The 20876-nt window shown below is 36.2% G+C and overlaps 2 protein-coding genes across 2 annotated transcripts; one reads left to right on the top strand and one right to left on the bottom strand.

The window, feature by feature from the left end:
* The first annotated feature begins 213 nt into the window (after positions 1-213).
* On the top strand, positions 214-20495 carry LOC127101179 (V-type proton ATPase subunit a1). Its single transcript, XM_051038521.1, has 18 exons — positions 214-536; positions 2147-2191; positions 4179-4298; positions 4480-4587; positions 5171-5284; positions 5402-5581; positions 5694-5831; positions 15203-15310; positions 15446-15553; positions 15677-15825; positions 15970-16123; positions 16693-16853; positions 18373-18579; positions 18680-18863; positions 18964-19047; positions 19392-19585; positions 19674-19733; positions 19838-20495. The coding sequence occupies exons 1-18, from the start codon at positions 393-395 to the stop codon at positions 20040-20042; spliced, it is 2463 nt and encodes an 820-aa protein (XP_050894478.1). The 5' UTR covers positions 214-392; the 3' UTR covers positions 20043-20495.
* On the bottom strand, positions 7392-10787 carry LOC127101180 (altered inheritance of mitochondria protein 3-like). Its single transcript, XM_051038522.1, has 3 exons — positions 9588-10787; positions 8603-9486; positions 7392-8518 (listed from the first exon to the last, which is right to left on the bottom strand). The coding sequence occupies exons 2-3, from the start codon at positions 8675-8677 to the stop codon at positions 7445-7447; spliced, it is 1149 nt and encodes a 382-aa protein (XP_050894479.1). The 5' UTR covers positions 8678-9486; positions 9588-10787; the 3' UTR covers positions 7392-7444.
* Positions 20496-20876: the final 381 nt, after the last annotated feature.

Genomic DNA, 20876 nt, shown 5'->3' with positions numbered 1-20876 from the left:
ATAATTAAATAAATAGAAAAATAAAAAATGTATTTAAATAAAAATATTTTTTCTTAAAAAATCCTAATGACTGAAATCTACCAATAAAAGTCCAATCAATCAAGAGTAATCCAGTTTGAATCTGACTAAAATAATGATTGACAAATGTAATTTTAGTCAAATTATTTATTTATTTAAATCACTAAAATAATTATTTTTTTAGTGATGAAATCTTGAATTAATTAAGAAGAAACGTGAGTTAAAGTTAGTTTTCCAGTTCCATTGTAATGACAGTTGCGAGGAGGAGGAAACCGACGCGAACTGCCCAAGTCGAAGACCTCCGAAACTAACCACAAGAAAACGGTTTATTTTTCAGATTTCAGATCTATTGCAGAAGATCCATTCCCGGTAAAATGAATTTTTTCACATGCAAATTACCGTCAATGGATCTGATGCGTTCGGAGAAGATGACCTTCGTTCAACTCATTATTCCCGCCGAGTCCGCTCACCGAGCCATCACCTATTTAGGCCAACTCGGTCTCCTCCAATTCCGTGACGTAACTTCTCTCTCTCAGATCTCTATTTTTTTCATTCTTTCAAGTTATGCATTTCGATTTTCGCGCCTTTTTCTTTTCACTTCGTTGTGTCCTTGATTTGCATGCGTAAAATGCGTGCCGGTGTTTCCTTGATGAATGATTAAAATGCAGCGTTGTTGAATTCATATGTTGAATTTTGGAATCTGGTGTGGGGGAGTGGATTTTGTTCGCTTAGGTCGTTCTCTGGTTTGTTATGTTGTTGATTTAACATGCAAAGTCTATGAATCACAGAAACTGGAAACACTGCACCGACACCAACGTCAAAACCGATAATAGTTTTGAAAAATAGTAATAAATTAAACTTAATCACAAGTATAATTTTGAAAATAGTAATAAATTAAACTTAATCACAAGTTTCGATGTCGGATACACTGACACACTTTTTTCCGAGGTGTTGGAGTGCAAAGTATATCCAACATTTAATTGTAATTTTTTTTTGTATTTAATCCAAATAAATGGTTTAGAGTTTGTTGATAAGCAAACTATTTGATTGCATTGATGAGTTGCTTAAGTTTTATATTGCATGCTAAATGTAAGGTTTTAGAATATGGTTTTCTCTTGTTGCTTTTAATTAAAAAAGCACACTTGTTTCCAATTTTCAAAGATACACTGGGAAAAAAAATAATGTTTACTATTTCAATGAAGCACATACATGGGACAAACATTTCGGATGCATGTCTAATAATTTGAAAAAATGAAAGTGATTGAAGATGGTTTACAAAATACAAAATGTTTTTTCACACCATACCGACCCTACTAAGCTATTTTAGATTATTTTCTCATGTCTTGGGATTTCCCATCCACTTTGAAGATGGTTTACAACATACAATTGCATTTCTGGTTTAACTGATTGAGGGCTTCAGTTTGGAGTTTGAATTCCAACTCTCACATTGAACCTCTCTGTTCAAAAGGATAATTTTAGAAACTTGATTATTCTGAATCCTGAAACTTGATTATTCTGAGTCCTGGTTTGGTTCTGATTGTTTGTCAATGTGTATACTGCTGCTGTTGATAATGGTAAATTTTATTTGTAATTAAGAGCTTCTATGTGACCATACAAGTTAAAGTTTGTGGAGAACATCTACACAACATAGGGAAAGTGCTATACGTCTTGATATTTGTAGCTCGTTTAAGCCTAGAATCTTGGATGGATCTCAATATTTCAGGATATACTGGTTATGCAAAAACTTTGATGTTTTTTGCTCTTGGTCTATTCACTCAGACATTTCACCGGGAGAGACTAAAAGTGGGGATGTTATTTTGATTTTCGACGAATATATCTTTTTCTCAATAGCATATATTCATATGCAATTCTGTCTCCTGTTACAAATGATATTTTGGGTGGCAATATGCTACCATGGGAATTACAAAGTATTCAAAACTTGTTTTAATTTCTTCTTTACAGCAACGTGTGCTACACAAAGTAGTTATAGTCTCCCATAATTTATGGTTTACTGCCTAGCAAGAAAAAAGTTTTGTTGTAAAATCTATGGTTTGGATGTTGGAGGTGTAGAATTCTTCAATGACCTTTAATTACTGCATTTCTTATGACTGTATTTTCTCCTCTGTAGTTAAATGCTGAAAAAAGTCCCTTCCAGAGAACATTTGTTAACCAGGTAATGTATATTGCACTAATTATTGGAATTCCTGTTTATTTTTCAATGCCCTGTTTTTACAACACCGCACTAAGCGTACTAGTTTAAAAAAAATGAAAATATATAATGAATTATGTAGTTTGTTTCATGTGAATCAGATTATAGTCGCCCAATCTCTAGATCTTATATCAAAAGGTAGAAGAAATATGTTCAAACTGTAGGAAATAGTTTGTTTGATGTTTTTGCTCTCTTTCTAGAATTAATGCCTGCGCCGAATTCAGAGAATAATATATTGACAATGACAATAACTTATATAGAAGAGGAGATATGTAGTTGACATATAAAGTTGTCTTGGTGGTTGGGGTGGGCTAAAGAGTTAAGAAGTGGTGATTCTGATAAGGAGGGAGAGAGGTCAATCCCACCCCAATATAATACTGACTATACTAGTATTTATCATTAAAAAAGAACTTAGGTAGGAGAAGTGGTTAAGAGAGATAAAAGAGACTGTCAATAACACTCCTTTCGGTTATAAGCAAAAATTCACTTTTTCATGTTCATTGAATAACCGATGTATCTAGTATATAGATGAGATAAGTTGGTTATTCAATGAACATGAAAAGTGATTTTTTTCTTCTTATAATAGTGTCCGAAGCAAGTAATTCTCTAATGCATACTGATGTGACAAAAATGGCACTGACCTTCATACTAATACTTAAATTCCTAATGAGACTATTAAATTAATCATAAAATATAATTAAATATGAGAACTATTCTTAAGAATGAATCCTTTAAAAATGAAAAGTAACTACACAAACACATTGACGAAAAAGGTAGCAAGATGGATGGAAAGATCACTAGCCAGAAGCGTTGGTTGGAATGTTGAAATGCCAAGGAAGAAGAGATTTTTTTGGAATGATCATCAAAGAAAATTTCCTAACAACCAATTATTAGTAGCAAGAACTAAAACTTCTCCAATTTCAGTTTGAACAAGGCAGCAACTCATGGATGTTGGTGATGTCAAAATGTTGTGCTTCGCCTTAAGAGTCGAATAGAGTTTTGCATGACCAAGGAAGAAGAGATTTGCTGAAACTGATCTTCATTGGAAAATTTTGGACAAGCATTTATAATATCAATAAGCCAAAAGCCGAAACTTCCCATCCATATTCATAAAAAATAACAATTGAATGCTTCAAGCGATAGGGAAAAAGTTAAAAACCTTGAACCTTATTTAGATAAACTCAATCCATAATCTTAAATAGTTAAGAAAATAAATCAGGGAATATAATGAAGTTTGGAAACCAAGATAACCTTTAATACTCTAAATAGCTTGGTATTTTTGGATTACATATCTTGATATCTATCTTCAAAAGTCATGATTGTATTTAGAGGAGGAAATAGGCCAGGCTGACCGACAAGATTATACGTCCAAGCCTACTTCAAGCATAAGCCGGGATTTTTTTAAAAATAGACAAGGTTCTGAGGCTTTTCAAAAGGCCTATTTAGCTAAAATTGTTAGACTTTAGGTCACAAAGAAAGCCTTTCAGGCCTACTAGGCCGACCTACTTAAGTAAATATAAATAATCTATTTTTATAACTTGTTATATTAGATTTTGTACTTTGTGTTAAACATTTTAATCTTCTTTTTTCATGGAAAACATTTTCATTAATTTAAACATATTAGCTTACATTATTTTTTGACATACTTAAATGTATTATTATAAAATATAAAATATAATTGTAATAAGTTGTCATATAAAATCATACTCTAAATAATATAATAAATATCAAAATATAACTTAATCTCATTGACCTATTAGCTCATTAGTCTCTATTTAAATATGAGTCATATCATATTACTTATTTGCAGAAAATAATATGAATAGGCCTTTAAGTAAACTTATAGACCATAGCAGACTTTCAAAAATGTCTGGCTCAGACCCAAAAATAAACATATGTCATGTAATAGGCTTGGGCTTACCGGTAGGAACTTCATTTTGTTTTATGACAGGTAAAGCGATGTGCAGAAATGTCAAGAAAGCTACGATTCCTGATGGATCAGATCAATAAAGCTGGGATAATGTCTCCGAGTCCTGTCTTGCAATCAGATACATACTTGGAGGATATAGAGGTCCTTCTCTATTTCACTTCTCTTTTCTCTATATATCTGATCATTGTCCTAGGGCTTTTGCTCAATATAAATTTTGTCATGTTGCCTGCAATACACTGGTTATCTGCAGTTTCACTAGTTTATATGGGGATTTTTAGTCTTGAATCTGACATTTTAATTTCTGTGGATTCTCTTAAACCAGGTGCATCTTGCTGAGCATGAGCATGAGATAATTGAAATGAACTCTAATAGTGAGAAACTTCAGCAATCATATAACGAACTCCTTGAGTTCAAGAGTGTACTGCAAAAGGTATTGTATTTTCCATGGCTATTCGTGCTGAGCATATTCTCTTGTTACTTTCAAAGTACTAGAGTTTTCCATATGGTCTCGGTTATTTTGGTTACAATAGATTTTCCTGTTTGAATACAGTTAGCAAATAGTGATATTTCTAATTATAACTTAATCTTATTTATTTGGGTTTGTAGTTCATCTGTTGCTCTACAACAATTCTGTTTTTAATCTACTCCATCAAATGATGGTTTATTCATAATTAATGCAATCCTTCTTAGTGTTAATATATTATACACCCCATATACTCTCTCTGATATACATACGATAACATTGTATGGGTATGCTGTACAATGTTTCTGTTTTTAATTTACTCCATCAAATGATGATTTATTCATAATTAATGCAATCCTTTTCAGCGTTCATACATTATACATCCTATATACACTCTCTGATATACATATCTTAACATTGTATAATAATTCTGTTTTTAATCTACTCCATCAAATGATAATTTATTCATAATTAATGTAATCCTTTTCAGTGTTAATATATTATACATCCTATATACACTCTGATATAACATTATATGGGTATATTTTAGGCATGTAGTTTTCTTGTTTCAAATCATGGCCATGCCGTTTCAGAAGAGAGAGAACTGGAGGAAAATGTTTACTCAAATGGAGACTTTATCGAGACGCCATTTTTGTTTGAACAGGTTCCTTGTAGCATCCTTTATTGCCATTAAATTTTTTTACTGTGAAAAGTGTAAATTCTGTTCAGTTTTTCAATTTTATTTTACTGGAAGTTCACTGTAATATAATTTTTTGTACAGGAAATGATGCCTGATCCTTCAAAATCAAACCAATCTGGTTTAAGATTTATCAGCGGGATAATTTGTAAATCCAAACTTCTCAGGTTTGAAAGAATGTTGTTTCGTGCCACAAGAGGCAATATGCTTTTCAATCAGGCACCAGCTGATGAACAAATTATGGATCCTATTTCAACTGAGATGGTTTTCTTTTTTCTTCTCGATTGAAAAATAATAATTTGGCTTTAGTTTTAATCTGTATTTTGTTTGTTTGGTTTATTTACCAATTTATTCTCTGTTCTGAACTTCTTTTCAGGTTGAGAAGACAGTGTTTGTTGTGTTTTTCTCTGGGGAGCAAGCAAGAATGAAGATTCTAAAAATTTGTGAAGCATTCGGTGCAAATTGTTACCCTGTTCCTGAGGATATAAGTAAACAAAGGCAAATAACTCAGGAGGTAAGAATTCCTAGCTCAAAAACATGTCATCTGTTGTCCTCTTCAATTATATATACTGTTGTAAGTCGTATCTCTGGTTATTAGGCGTATATTTTGTAATTATGTATAATCCTTGTATTCGGCCCATTAATTAGGCTCATTAGCTATAGTGTAGTCTATATAAACATATTAGTGTATGTACTTCACAATTAATATATTATTCAGAAATATCTATCTATGTGGTATTAGATCCTATCCAAGATCCGTGGGGCGGGCCATCCCGTTGTTGAACTCATCTCACACTCCAATTCTTCATTCCTAGGCGTGAGAAGTGTGTTGAGAGTCCCACATTTAATGAGATATGGCCTGAAAAGTGTTTATAGAGACATCCCTCACTTTACAAGCTGGTTTTTTGAATTGAGTTAGGCCTAATCCAATTTCTTAGATACTACGTATATTGGGATTTTTTACTAATATAACCCAACTTTTTAAATTATTTCCCAAAATAACCCAAGTTTCAAAAAATTTCCCAATCTACCCCACCTTTAATAGGGAGGCGCCAATTGGATTGGCGCCCCCTCTTAAAAATTACAAGGAGGCGCCAATTGGATTGGCTAGGGCAGGTGCCCTAGCCAATCCAATTGGCGCCTGTGTGTATTTTTTAAGAGGGGGCGCCAATCCAATTGGCGACTCCCTTAAAAAAGCCTCAAATGAAAAAACTTCCAACATGAAAGTTGTAGATCTTTTCAAAACAATGAATTTGGATATAAATTTTGCAACATTTGGATTTTTTTTGAGAAAGTTATGGGCAGTTGAAGTTGGACTTCTGAGTTTTTCAACTGTTATCTGACCTATAATGTTTTGTATTATTGCATGTGTTTCTTTTAGGAATATGAATTTTTGTCCAACATAACATTTGAAGTAGACATCTTAAATTTTGCAATGCACTTGGTCCCACCTCAAAATAATTAAAAATGAGTGAGTTATGTCCCTGCGAACTTGACCCAAAATTAGGGTTTCTGTCAAAACAAGTGTATGTGAACTTTGCCAAAAGGGACCAACTTCAAGCCCTTTAGTATGAATGATAAAAGCCTCAAATGACAAAACCTTTAACATAAAAGTTGTATATCTTTTCAAGATAATGAATTTGGACTAAAGGTTTGCATCATTTGCAGCTTTTATGAGAAAGGTATGGGCACCTGAACTTGGACTCTTTGACATTATAACTGTTATCTGAGTCATAATGTTTTGTATTATTGCATGTGTTTCTTTTAGGAATATGAATTTTTGTCCAACATAACATTTGAAGTAGACATCTTAAATTTTGCAATGCACTTGGTCCCACCTCAAAATAATTAAAAATGAGTGAGTTATGTCCCTGCGAACTTGACCCAAAATTAGGGTTTCTGTCAAAACAAGTGTATGTGAACTTTGCCAAAAGGGACCAACTTCAAGCCCTTCAACATAACAATAACAAGTCCTTGAATTAGGGTTTTTGACTTATAAATTTTTGTTTTATGATATGTGTTTATTTAAGAATTATGAAAGAAACTTAATGTTTGGAGAATACAGAAAGATAAATTTGACATAATACGAATTGATATTAATAAAATTTGGATTTTACACAATGAATCCTAATGGTGATGACCGGGATCACCTAACCGACCTCCGGTCCCACATCCCCTAGCTATCCTAACCCTTGGCCCTAACCCACGTTGACGATTCTGAACCGGTGTTTGTTCATCTGATGGTCCAGGAGCGTCATTACCGCCTACAGGAGAAGATCCGTTGAGGTATTCAGCCAACTCAGCATAGTCTTCAGTATTCAATGATGGTGTACCGGCGTAGCTGAGCTCATGACCCATGCCAGAGAAGTTGGGGTGTGGTTGACTCATGGATGGGCGACCAGGACGGTTGAAGGGGGACATGGGTGACAATGATGGGTCTAGGAAAGGTTGGAAAGGTTGTTGGGGTGTTTGGAAGAGATATGGTTGTGGGATGTTTTGGTATTGTGATGTTTGGGGTTCTTGGCTACGGTAGGTGATGGGGCGGTTAGTGTTTTGGGTAAGGCGACTTTGGTAGGGTGATGGTGTGGGTGCGAAGCGATGTTCGGTCGAAGGTTGATGGTCCATTTGTTGGTGGTGGTATGGGGGATGTTCTTGGTTTTGGGGTTGGGTGAATGGCATGTTTTGGTTGTATGTTTGTGTGTTTGTGGAACGGAAAGTTTGTCGGATAGGTGGTTGTGAGTAATTGGGCTGAGAATGTTGTTGGGGGTTAGATGTTGAGGCTTCTTGTGTGTAAGTTGTCTGGCGTGGGTCGTAGAGGTACATATCATCGGCGATGAATTGAAATCCAACTGATCTATACCAAGCCATATAAGTACGACTTGGTTTTACCTCATTTGGCATGACTGCGTCAGTTAAGACATGGTCATGACGGTGCTTCCACTTGCGACACTCTGATCTTGCGAATTGTTGCCAAGGGTTGAAGTTCCATTGGTCGTTCACTTTACGCATATGCCATTCTCCTAGGCTAGCTGGGGGATCTGGGATATTCTGGACCATACCAAACTGCAGCTTCACACGATCGGTGTTGTGCAGCTCCACTGTTGTGAACCGTATTATTGGTGTGCATGTTGTCCATACGGCTGCGTCTTCAGGGTTGATCTGATGCTCATGATCCATATTAAGGTATGGACGCCAAATGAACTGAAATGTTAAAGACAATAGGATTTAAATGAATGTAGAAAAAGTGAATATAATATGAAGAAATAATGTAATTATTTTGCTTACGTCTGCCGGTCGAAGGTGATCCAACAGGTTGCGATATTGAGTAATACAGTGTCTCGGACATCTGCTGTAATTCATACCGCGTGCCGACCATCTACACCAAAAAGTTAAAATAAATTAGTTATGGGTAATAAACTGTAAGGAAGGAAGTAAAGATATAGCAATTTAAACAACTTACTTTTTTGCATATGGAAAAGTGAAGGGGTTGCTATTGACCGGTGCTAGAGACGGTAGTCTTGACCATCCCCATGCTTGTAGCAAAACAGCACATCCAGAAAATGTAGAAGTATCTTTGTGGCAGTTTTTGCACAAAGAACTATAGAGATAGGCTAGACATGCGGATCCCCAACTATAACTACCTATTCTATCTATTTGTCTAAGTAAAGGTAGTACATAATATGCATGCTAGAACCACTACCTTCGGGAAATAAAAAGGATCCTAGTAACAACATAATGTAACACCTAGTTTTAATGATTCGAGCTTCTTCGGTAGAATGCTCATCTAAATAAAAACTATTATAATATGACTTTAGGCGTGAAAGTAGTATACCTTGTCCCCTAGCATTATCATCTAACAAATCAACGTTTAAAAGCTCCATGCAAATTGAATTTGGAAAGTTGGTCTTACCATTAACAGCTTTGCCTTCAATTCGTAGTCCTAAAAGCATGTAGACGTCTTCTAACGTCACGGTACACTCACCGGTTGGAAACCAAAATGTGTGTGTCTCTGGCCTCCATCTTTCGCATAAGGCGAGAATGAATTTGTTATCTATAGACCAAGACATAATTTTGCTAAGGTGACCAAAACCGGCAAGTTCAACATAAGGTTGAATCAACGGGTCCATGTGGACAAATTCGTGAACTCGAGTGCGAAACCTTGAGACATCCTATAATAGAAATAATGTAACATTTGACTAAGTCGGTATTTCAAAATAAAATGGGGTTGGTGGAGATGAAACATAAAAAAGAAGTATAAGAAAATACTTACGTATGTCGCGATGTTTGCAACTGTTCCTCTGTGTGCTTCGCCCATTGTGAGTAAAGACATATTGTTGGGGAGTTGGTGTAGATGAAAATGGAAGATTTTGTAGAAGATGAAATTGTAACAGAAGTAATGTAGATGAAGTAGTGAGAAATGTAGATGAAGTAGTGAGAATGTTGGTGTGAAAGAATTGGTGAAGGAGTGGATCAATTTATAGGCAAATGGATGAGTGCATGAAAAATTGTGTTTGCATGGTGTCTCCACCTCATTTGGCGACCATGTACATTATTTAGGAGGGGGCGCCATTCAAATTGGCGACACCCTAGGGCACATGCATGCAAGCCTAGTTCTGAATGCTTGGTTTCAAGGACTGACTAAGGGGGGCGCCATTCAAACTGGCGACCATGTGCAAGTCCTAAAGGTAGGCGCCAATCCAATTGGCGCCACCCTTTGCATGCTCAACACGTGGCATTGCTGTCTCCTGCATGCTGAACAATTCACTTATGGATGGCTTGCATGATTGACACATCATCTCTGACCATCTTAGGTGTCCGACACGTGTCTGTCTTGTCTCCTGTATGCTGATGACTACCTTCTTGATAGCTTGCCTGGCTGACACATCAACTCACACTGTCTTGCAGGATTGACACATCATCTCTGACCGTCTTAGGTGTCCGACACGTGTCTGTCTTGTCTCCTGTATGCTGATGACTACCTTCTTACTAGCTAGCATGCTTGACACATCAAGTCACACTGTCTTGCAGGATTGACACCTCATCTCTGACCGTCTTAGGTGTCCGACACGTGTCTGTCTTGTCTCCTGTATGTTGATGACTACCTACTTGATAGCTTGCATGACAGACACATCAACTCTTGACTACCTATCATGCTTGACACATCAACTCACACTGTCTTGCATGACAGACACCTCATCTCTGAACTAGCTAGCATGCTTGACACATCAAGTCACACTGTCTTGCATGACAGACACATCATCTCTGAAATTACTTGCATGCTTGACACGGTATCTCAGACTAGCTTCAATGTGAGACATTAATACCATCTATTTAAGTGTCTTACTATCACATTCATCTGCACTTGCAAAATACTTTTCATCTCCAAAATACTTTTCATCTTCACTCACTTTCATCTGCACTTGCAAAATACTTTTCATCTCCAAAATGTCATCTTCATCATTATACAGTATCAACGTTCACTGCAACGGTGAAACTTTTGAGTCTGAGCTTCATGGTTTTTGTTTTAGAAACACTGATACCATTAGAGTTTCGATGAAAAGAAATGCAACCTTTTTGCATTTCAAAAAAAGAATACAATCCTTTATACAGGGAGGTATTGTGTCAAGGATGACATATCAGAATCCTATATTTTTTGAGAATGGTCAATGCAAGTTTTTCCCCCTAAAGATACAAGACGATGAAGATGTGCAAAGCATGTTTCTTAGTCATGAACATTCAGGCATGGATTCTATCGAGTTGTACATTACTCTACAACCATGTATACCGTCTCAACAGTCTCAAGTAACATATCAGGATCCAGCTGGTGGAGATGATGCAGATGATGCACAATGCTCAGATGAACTCAACCCAGAAGCAGAAGTAGAGGTCGACGTTGTTGATGAAGAAGAAGAGGAGACTGAGATACAGGTTGATCACATCCTGAATAACGACGATGAAGATGAGGCTCAACCACCACCAATACCTCCTACTCATGTCTATATTCCTCCTCAACATATGACAAATATGGATCTTCACGATGATGAAATGTCCGACAGTGTCTTCTACAATCCGTATCCGAGACCAGTAGGAGAATTAAAGGTGGGAGACATGTTTCGTACCAAAGAGGAATGTGTCTTGGCAATCAAAAAATATCACATGAACAACTTTGTTGACTTTACGGTTAAACGCACTGATTCAAGAAGGTATGTTATTGAATGTTGTAACATGCTATGTAAGTTTCGTTTGGCTGCATCTTACAAGAAGAGAAATGACTCTTGGGAGATCGCTTCAATAGACCCACCACACAGTTGCGTCGCAACAACCGTTGCACAAGATCACCGTCAACTGAGCACAACATTGATTTGTCGAGACATTCTGCCATTGGTAAACAAAGACCCATCAGTGAAGGTGAGTATAATTATATCACATATCCGAACAACATATAATTATACTCCATCTTACAAGAAAGCATGGATTGCGAGGACAAAGGCTGTTGAGCAGGTTTTCGGCAACTGGGAGGACTCATTCAAAGAATTACCACGATTTTTATGGGCACTAAAAACTTATGTCCCAGGAACCGTGGCAATTCTGGAGACAGTGCCAGCAATGATGCCAGACGGAACCTGTGCTACAGGTAATAGAATATTCCACCGTCTCTTTTGGGCATTTGACCCTTGCATCAAAGGTTTCGCATTCTGCAAACCTCTCCTGCAAATTGATGGCACTTGGTTATACGGAAAATACAAGGGTACGTTGCTCATGGCAGTTGCACAAGACGGTAACAACAATGTATTTCCCGTTGCCTTTGCTCTTGTTGAAGGTGAAACAGCTGCTGGATGGGGTTTCTTTCTTCGACATCTCAGAACGCATGTCGCACCACAAGCCAATCTATGTCTGATTTCTGATAGACATGCTGCCATCGAAAGTGCCTACAACAACCATGAAAACGGATGGCATGATCCTCCTTCTACACATGTCTACTGTATCAGACACATAGCACAAAACTTCATGCGTGCTATAAAAGATAAGAATCTTCGCAAGAAGGTGGTGAATGCTGGGTATGCTTTAACTCAACCGTCTTTTCAATATTATCGTGATGAGATTCGACTGTCTAATGAAGATGCGGGGAGATGGATAAATAACATCCCAGTAGAGCAGTGGACAAGAGCATTTGACGGTGGTTGTCGATGGGGCCACATGACAACAAACATTGTGGAATGCATGAACGGGGTTTTCAAAGGAATTCGAAACCTGCCGATAACCGCCTTGGTAAGATCAACCTATTATAGGTTGGCTTCTATGTTCGCAACCAGAGGCGAAAGATGGAGTGCAGTGTTAATGTCTGGACAAGTATTCAGTGAATGTTGCATGAAGGTCATGAAAGAGGAGAGCATCAAAGCTACGACACACGCTGTAACAGTGTTTGACCGTCATAGACAAAATTTCAGCGTCCAGGAAACAATGGGCAACAGCGAGGGGAGACCAAATTTAGCCTACGCTGTTAGACTAAACACAAGTTGGTGCGATTGTGGAAAATTTCAGGCCTTCCGCATACCTTGCTCCCATGTCATTGCAGCATGCGCTTATACTCGTCAAGACGCTAACACCTATTTATCTGATGTGTACAAGGCCAACACCATCATGAATGTATATAGTCGAGGCTTTTCAGTACTACCAATGGAGGATTACTGGCCTCCATATGAAGGAGATATTGTTTGGCACAATGAAGAGATGCGTAGAAAGAAGAAAGGAAGACCAAACAGCACACGTATAAGAACAGAGATGGATTCCACAGATAAAATGATAAGATTATGTAGTATCTGTCGTCAACCAGGACACAACAAAAACAACTGTCCCAATCTAGGAGCATCATCTAGATCTTAAGCTTATTGTAATATGATATCTAGATCTTAAGCTATTTGTAACATTGTATCTACATCTTATGCTTTTTGTAACATTGTATTTCTGTAACAATCAATCATTATATATCATTAAGTTCTTGTTACAACGAGTTTCATAACCAACATCAGTACAAAATATCTGAAAACATAAATAATTCTAACTGATTACAACAATCAAATTAATGTCGTCTCGACCGAACATCATTTCCCTAGCATCCTTATCAGTCCTCATTCGCACCCAACCAAAGATACTGTCAAGTCTCTCAATACTTCTGATTTTTTCCCCTTCTGGTATCTTCCCGTCTAACCATCGAACCAGCTCCCTCTTCAGTTGATCTAACGTGGTGATGTTCCAAAACAGCATCACCAATTGAGGTTTGTCTCTCGCATAAATCACCTTACCGTATCGGCGACGAACACCAAACATGATAGCCAAATGATTATTTGAGTTGTGGAACAATAGGTCACACAACGCATCTATTTATAATACAAAAAAGGCATTTTATGATGGACTCGGCAATTGAGTTGGCGCCTCCTTTTAAAACATACACATAGGCGCCAATTTGATTGGCTAAGGCACCTACCCTAAGCTAGGGCACCTGCCCTAGCCAATCCAATTGGCGCCCCCATTCAAGTTTTAACAACATTCGCCATATGAACAACTTTCATGTTCATCAAAAATCCATTTGAAACTTGGAAGCTCATCATTAATTTCAGAACATTATAGGTCATTCTGACAGAAACCCTAATTTTGGGTCAAGTTCGCAGATACCTAACTCACTCATTTTTAATTATTTTGAGGTGGGACCAAGTGCATTGCAAAATTTAAGATGTCTACTTCAAATGTTATGTTGGACAAAAATTCATATTCGTAAAAGAAACACATGCAATAATACAAAACATTATGGGTCAGATAACAGTTGAAAAACTCAGAAGTCCAACTTCAACTGCCCATAACTTTCTCAAAAAAAATCCAAATGTTGCAAAATTTATATCCAAATTCATTGTTTTGAAAAGATCTACAACTTTCATGTTGGAAGTTTTTTCATTTGAGGCTTTTTTAAGGGAGGCGCCAATTGGATTGGCGCCCCCTCTTAAAAAATACACACAGGCGCCAATTGGATTGGCTAGGGCACCTGCCCTAGCCAATCCAATTGGCGCCTCCTTGTAATTTTTAAGAGGGGGCGCCAATCCAATTGGCGCCTCCCTATTAAAGGTGGGGTAGATTAGGAAATTTTTTGAAACTTGGGTTATTTTGGGAAATAATTTAAAAAGTTGGGTTATATTAGTAAAAATTGTAGCAAAGGGTCTAGGACCAATTGTGCTCCAGTCTCTAGATAATACAGGGCTTTATGCGTCTATAGTTTCAGTTAAATAATAATATGCTTTGTCATTTTAAATTGAATACTAGGGACGTCAACATCTTAATTTCAACCTTCATCTTAAATTATTATTCAGATAACTTTGTCTTGCAATCCAAGAGGCTTCTATATATGCTATTTAAGATTTCAGTTTGCACTATCATTTTTTAGGTGAGATCTTTTCCCGCAATATCATTCAGTAGTTTAAACAACAACTCAAAGGAGAGAAAAACGAGTAGAATGAGTAGACCTTGAAGTTCTGGGTATTGTTTTATATCATTGCATGTCACCATTGGTAAATACAAAAAAAGGAAGTTGGAAACTGTAGAAATTGAAAAGGTTTACGTTGGGGAAGAACAAAAAGAGAAAATTATAAACAAATAATTATTTATATTGATTGGACATGATACAAAAGACAAAGCATTTACCTCCAACGAATATCAATCCTAATTAAAGAATAGAATAAATCACGATACATAATGAAATACGAAAGCCAGTATTAAGAGATGTAAATGGTACTCTAAGATATCAAAGATACAATAGTGATATTGTGAGAAATTTTCGAAATATTCCAACAGAAACTGTATAATTTATAATTGAAAAAATGTAGTTCATGGGTACAGGTTTCATCACGCCTTGCTGACTTAGAGGCCACTCTGGATGCTGGAATTAGGCATCGGAATAAGGCTCTATCTTCTGTAGGAGGTCATTTAGCAAAATGGATGGACATGGTAAGAGTTAGTTTCTAAATGACTTCTTGCCTAAGGTTTTACTGTTCTTTATGTTGTAGCTTCAAAGACATCCTACTATTTCATCGTTGTTTAGTTTATGAACCAATAGCTCTCATCCTTGTCATCTTGTCCTAGGTAAGAAGAGAGAAGGCTGTGTATGATACACTGAACATGTTAAATTTTGATGTCACTAAAAAATGTCTTGTTGCAGAGGGCTGGTGTCCAATATTTGCGAGAACACAGGTTTTTTTCCTCAAATTTTTTGGGTCCTCAGTAGTTCTTGTTCTTTAAATTTCAGGAGTTGTAAAGACCTTTGTTTTTTTGTTTATATTTCTAGTAAAAGGCTTGCATCTTCTGATTTTCCAGATTCAAGAGGCACTGCAACGGGCAACTTTTGACAGTAATTCTCAAGTGGGTGTAATCTTTCATTCAATGGATGCACTGGAATCGCCACCTACATATTTTAGGACCAACAGTTTCACCAATCCTTATCAAGAAATTGTAGATGCATATGGGTGAGCAAATATTTACTTCGTTTATTAGCAGTTATACAAATAAGTTAACGTGTTGTAATAAGTTACCTTTCACAAAGTTAGAAATATATGGCTCCGTGCTGTGAAAATTTGAAAAGATTCCTAACGGGCCATTTTATTTGGCAGTGTTGCAAGATATCAAGAAGCAAACCCCGCAGTTTACACAACTATTATTTTCCCATTTCTTTTTGCGGTGATGTTTGGGGACTGGGGCCATGGAATATGCCTGCTGCTTGGAGCATTGGTTCTTATAGCACATGAAAGCAAACTCGGCAATCAGGTATTGTCATTCTGAGTGTGACATGAATAAAGTAGCAATGGAAGGATTATGCAAAAAGATCATAATAAGCCTCACATGTGACATTTATTTTGGTTGATCTTACTTGAGACTGAATATCTTGTACCTTATGCGAGGAGACTGTACTTTATATAGACATGAAGTGAATTCACTAAGGGAAGATAAATAAATACAATTAAGACAATCACATAATATTATAACAGATACAAAACATAATTACAATATCTCAACAATCTTCTTAGCTAAAAGCTTAATTGATATATCAAACTTGAACATGCATCTTTTTCCATCTCGTGTTTAATAGGATCTCCTTAATTTGTAATGATATTCAAAGTTTGAGCATCCAGTTTTTTCATTTTCCCATATTTTCCATGATAAGGACCAAAAGTAATTAGGTGACAACTTTTAAGCCATTTATTCTAATGATTTGTCCTTTGATATCTTGAAATCTAAATATAATATGTATAAAAGTGCAATATACACAATATTACTTACCTATGTTCCGCTCTTGGCAAATTGAGGACCTAAAAACTCTATTTGATTTCTTCCAGCGACTGGGAAGCTTTATGGAGATGCTATATGGTGGGCGCTATGTGCTTCTTCTGATGTCACTATTTTCAATGTATTGTGGGTTAATCTACAACGAGTTCTTCTCGGTTCCTTTTCACATATTTGGTGCGTCTGCTTACAAATGCCAAGATATTTCATGCAGGTGTCTTCTATTTGTCTCTTTACAGCTTATAGTTTTTGTGCCAATTGGATTTTTTAGTTCCATTATCTTAGCTTCACAAAGCATTACTTGTTTGTATTTTAATGTTACCTTTTTTATTCTATTCAATCTCTCCTACAATAAGTACAATGAAGATTACCTCTACCCCTTTACCACGATCATGCTTACTTCCACGGCTATGACCACGACTACGACTACGACTACGTCCATGACCTCCACAACTACGGTCACTTGAATTAGAAATAAGAGAAGAGAACTCGGGCTATTTTGGTATCGTCGCCTAGTAAAGAAACTTGGATGAGACAATTAGTAAGCTCTCCCACTATAAGAACAGTGGTATTTATCAAAGTCTGGTATTTAACAGGACCATACTCTTGTAAGGAGACTATGAAAGATAAACACCATGAGAATATTGTCAAGCTTTGCTAATACGTATTTAATGTCGTCATTAACTAGCATAAGTTTGAAGACATTGATGGTAGACTAAGCTCGAGCAAATATTAAGATAAATCTTGATCAGTCATTTGAAGGGCAGCCAAACTGCAGAAAGACTCTTGCAATCTTTGAATATCATTAGCATAAATATTTTTAGCCTTATGCCAAACCTCATAAAATGTCCCATACGGACAAAAATGTGCCATCAACTTTAGGCTCAGTAGAATTCTACAACATAGATTCAAGTTGATTATCAGCTAAGTCTCAATCATCTTTCAACTTAGCATCAATATCTGAAGTCTTCTTAGTAAGAAAATCTAAGAGACGTTGGCGCAAAAACCATAACTCAAAGAAGAATACCAGTTCAAGTAGTTCTTACCATTCAATTTTTCTATTGTGATACTTGAAACCGTGTTGAAAATAATTCTCATATATTTCAATGTAATTACAATATAATAGCTAGTCTGTTCAAATAGAGTAAATTCTAGACCTAATGAGTTTAAAACACACTAGAAGTGGAGGTATGCGAAGAAAACAATTCAGACTGAAATTTAATATGATTGATGTTCGGATGGATAGGTTTTTGGTAAGAGGTAATGGATTCAACTATTTAAGTCATGTTAATGATTAATGACTCCTCGATTACCAAGTTTAATTTTTCCTAAAATTGAATGTTGTTGAAATCATTTGTCACTCTCAAGTTGTCGACCATAACGAGAAGAACTTTTGGTTCCACGCTATCAAATGTATTTGATTTTGAGTTATAAGAGAAACACCTGTATGATATGACTGTTACTTTTAAAAACCGAAGTGCTGTTTATTTTGATTGATTCATGTTTCTTTAAAGCTATTGCCTTCAAATATAATGCAAACAGGACTCGTTTGATTGGCCTCTCTGGCACAGTTGCAGTCTTATGTTTCACTTGCTTTTTATGTTTGTCTCGTACTTCAAAATTTTGCTAATTTGGGTATTTATAGTCAGGACATGTATAAAATAAAATGATGTTTGTAGGCAGGCTTTAACTTGGTGCTGTTTGATTTTCCATCGTACTCCACTTCTTATTAGGGATGCACATACTACTGGCTTAGTAAAATACAGAGAACCATACCCATTTGGTGTGGATCCCAGCTGGCGTGGAAGTCGTTCAGAATTGCCCTTTTTGAACTCTCTCAAGATGAAGATGTCCATTCTATTTGGTGTTGTGCATATGAACTTAGGAATTATGTTAAGTTATTTCAATGCTCGTTTCTTTGGCAGTTCGCTGGATATAAGGTGTCCTACTTTTCTAACTTCCCGATTATTTCAGTTCACTATACCTATTAATTTGCTACCTATAGTATAATGGTTTGACTTGCTATGTATGTTGCTTTAGGTATCAGTTTGTGCCGCAGATGATTTTCCTCAACAGTCTATTTGGGTATCTTTCCCTTCTCATTGTTGTCAAGTGGTGTTCTGGCTCTCAGGCAGACCTTTATCATATAATGATTTACATGTTTTTAAGCCCTCTTGACAATCTTGGTGAGAATGAATTGTTCAGGGGTCAAAGGCCACTTCAAGTATGGTTCTGATTCTTTTCCTCATTGTTAGTTAATAATTAATATTTGTTGATATATTTAGTGTTTTTCATCTTTCAAAATTACTGTTCGTGATGTGCAGGTTTTGTTATTGATTCTGGCTCTAATTGCAGTTCCATGGATGCTCTTTCCAAAGCCTTTTATATTAAAGAAACTTCATAATGAGGTGCCACTTTTGCCTCCCTTGCGTTTGATTTTATTGCTTGAAATTTAATAGTAACTTTGTTTCCCAAACTTTTTAATTACACGCTTAACAGTTTAAGTTTCTCCCTTACGACCGTGTTTCTGCTTATGGTTGCTGAACAACAAATCTCCGAGATATTCTTTTTTTAGACCAGTCTCCTCTGGACTAGAATAAACAATTTTTAACAACTTCAATTGGCCAAGCTGATTGTTTTTGTTTCTAGCAATAATTTGCCTTTGTTCTGTACTTTTGTTTACTGCTAGTTATTAACGAAGCATTGTCAGACTTTGTGAGGATTATTATTTGTTATCTTGATGATATTTCAGAGATTTCAAGGACGCAATTACGGTGTTCTTAATACCTCTGAGGTGGATCTTGAGGCAGAGCCGGATTCTGCCAGGCAACATCGTGAGGAATTTAATTTCAGTGAGGTTTTTGTTCACCAAATGATTCACTCCATTGAGTTTGTTCTGGGTTCTGTTTCAAATACGGCATCATATCTCCGACTTTGGGCATTAAGGTTTGATCACCCACAATTTTCCCTAATTGCCACAACTTCCTATTTTATAAATTCTTGATTTGGTTGATATTTTTTGGTCACTTTACAGCTTGGCTCACTCAGAACTTTCAACTGTTTTTTATGAGAAAGTCCTACTACTAGCTTGGGGGTGAGTGTCTTGTAACCTTTGATATCGCATACTATGTATTTATGTTTTTAATATCAGTTTTTCATCTTTAATCATTGGTACATCCCTGATTGCCATTGTAATAGGTATGACAATCTTATCATTCGATTAGTGGGACTAGTTGTTTTTGCCTTTGCAACGGCTTTTATACTACTTATGATGGAGACTCTGAGCGCTTTTCTTCATGCCCTGCGTCTTCATTGGGTTGAATTTCAAAATAAATTCTACCATGGTGATGGCTACAAGTTCAAACCTTTTTCCTTTGCCGCCTTAACAGAGGATGACAATTGATCAACTCTCGCCTGTCTCGGTTTGTTGACAAATATTTGCAAAGGATATATACATAGATAAATGGAACACAATGATAATTTGTGGGAACCAATTTGGTGGCTATGGAGGTGGGTTTGCTTGATATTTGACCAAGCAACAAAATTATTGCTCATTTTCCCGTGGCTAAGCTGCTGTGACATATTTCGACCAACTGTCGTGGATATCATCTGTAATAGAATTTTCACTTCATAAATTTTTCACTTTATCACATAGAGTAGGAAAACGTTAAAATGTTAGAGAAGGGAATGGTTAGACTAATTTTTGTAAAGAGGTCCATCAAAGTGTAGCTATTGTTTTTTGGTTATTTGGGGTTACACATACATACAATGTAGTTTGGACTATTGGGGAAGTAGTATTCACTCTGAAATTTTCTTGTAATGATTTTCACACGTTATAATCCCATCCTTTTATCTACTTGCAAGGAGTTTGAATTGCTGAAGTTTCTTCGTTTCTCTCTGGAAGGTCCTGTCGTATTTAATTATTTTTAATCATATTTTACTTATAATAAACCTTATCAATATCTTTTTGTTGATAAGCTGATCTTGGGTCTATATCATTTGGACCCTTACGGCATCTTTAATGCAAGTTGCATGTTGTTTATGTTTGTTAAAATTTAACGGGTTACTCTTTCCATCAGGAAGGGCACTCCCACGAATCTTTAAAATTTAAAATTTGGAGATGTATCTTTAGAAGCATATAAAATCATACTAAGAAAGGTGTTGTAAGTGAGACACCCTTTATTTTATTTACAAAATTGTTTGAAAATGTATATTTGAATTCCAGAGTACACATCCG

The sequence above is a fragment of the Lathyrus oleraceus genome, chromosome 7 (genome assembly GCF_024323335.1).
Source record: "Lathyrus oleraceus cultivar Zhongwan6 chromosome 7, CAAS_Psat_ZW6_1.0, whole genome shotgun sequence".
In the NCBI taxonomy this organism is placed as follows: domain Eukaryota; kingdom Viridiplantae; phylum Streptophyta; class Magnoliopsida; order Fabales; family Fabaceae; genus Lathyrus; species Lathyrus oleraceus.
This window is presented reverse-complemented; position numbering and strand designations above follow the sequence as displayed.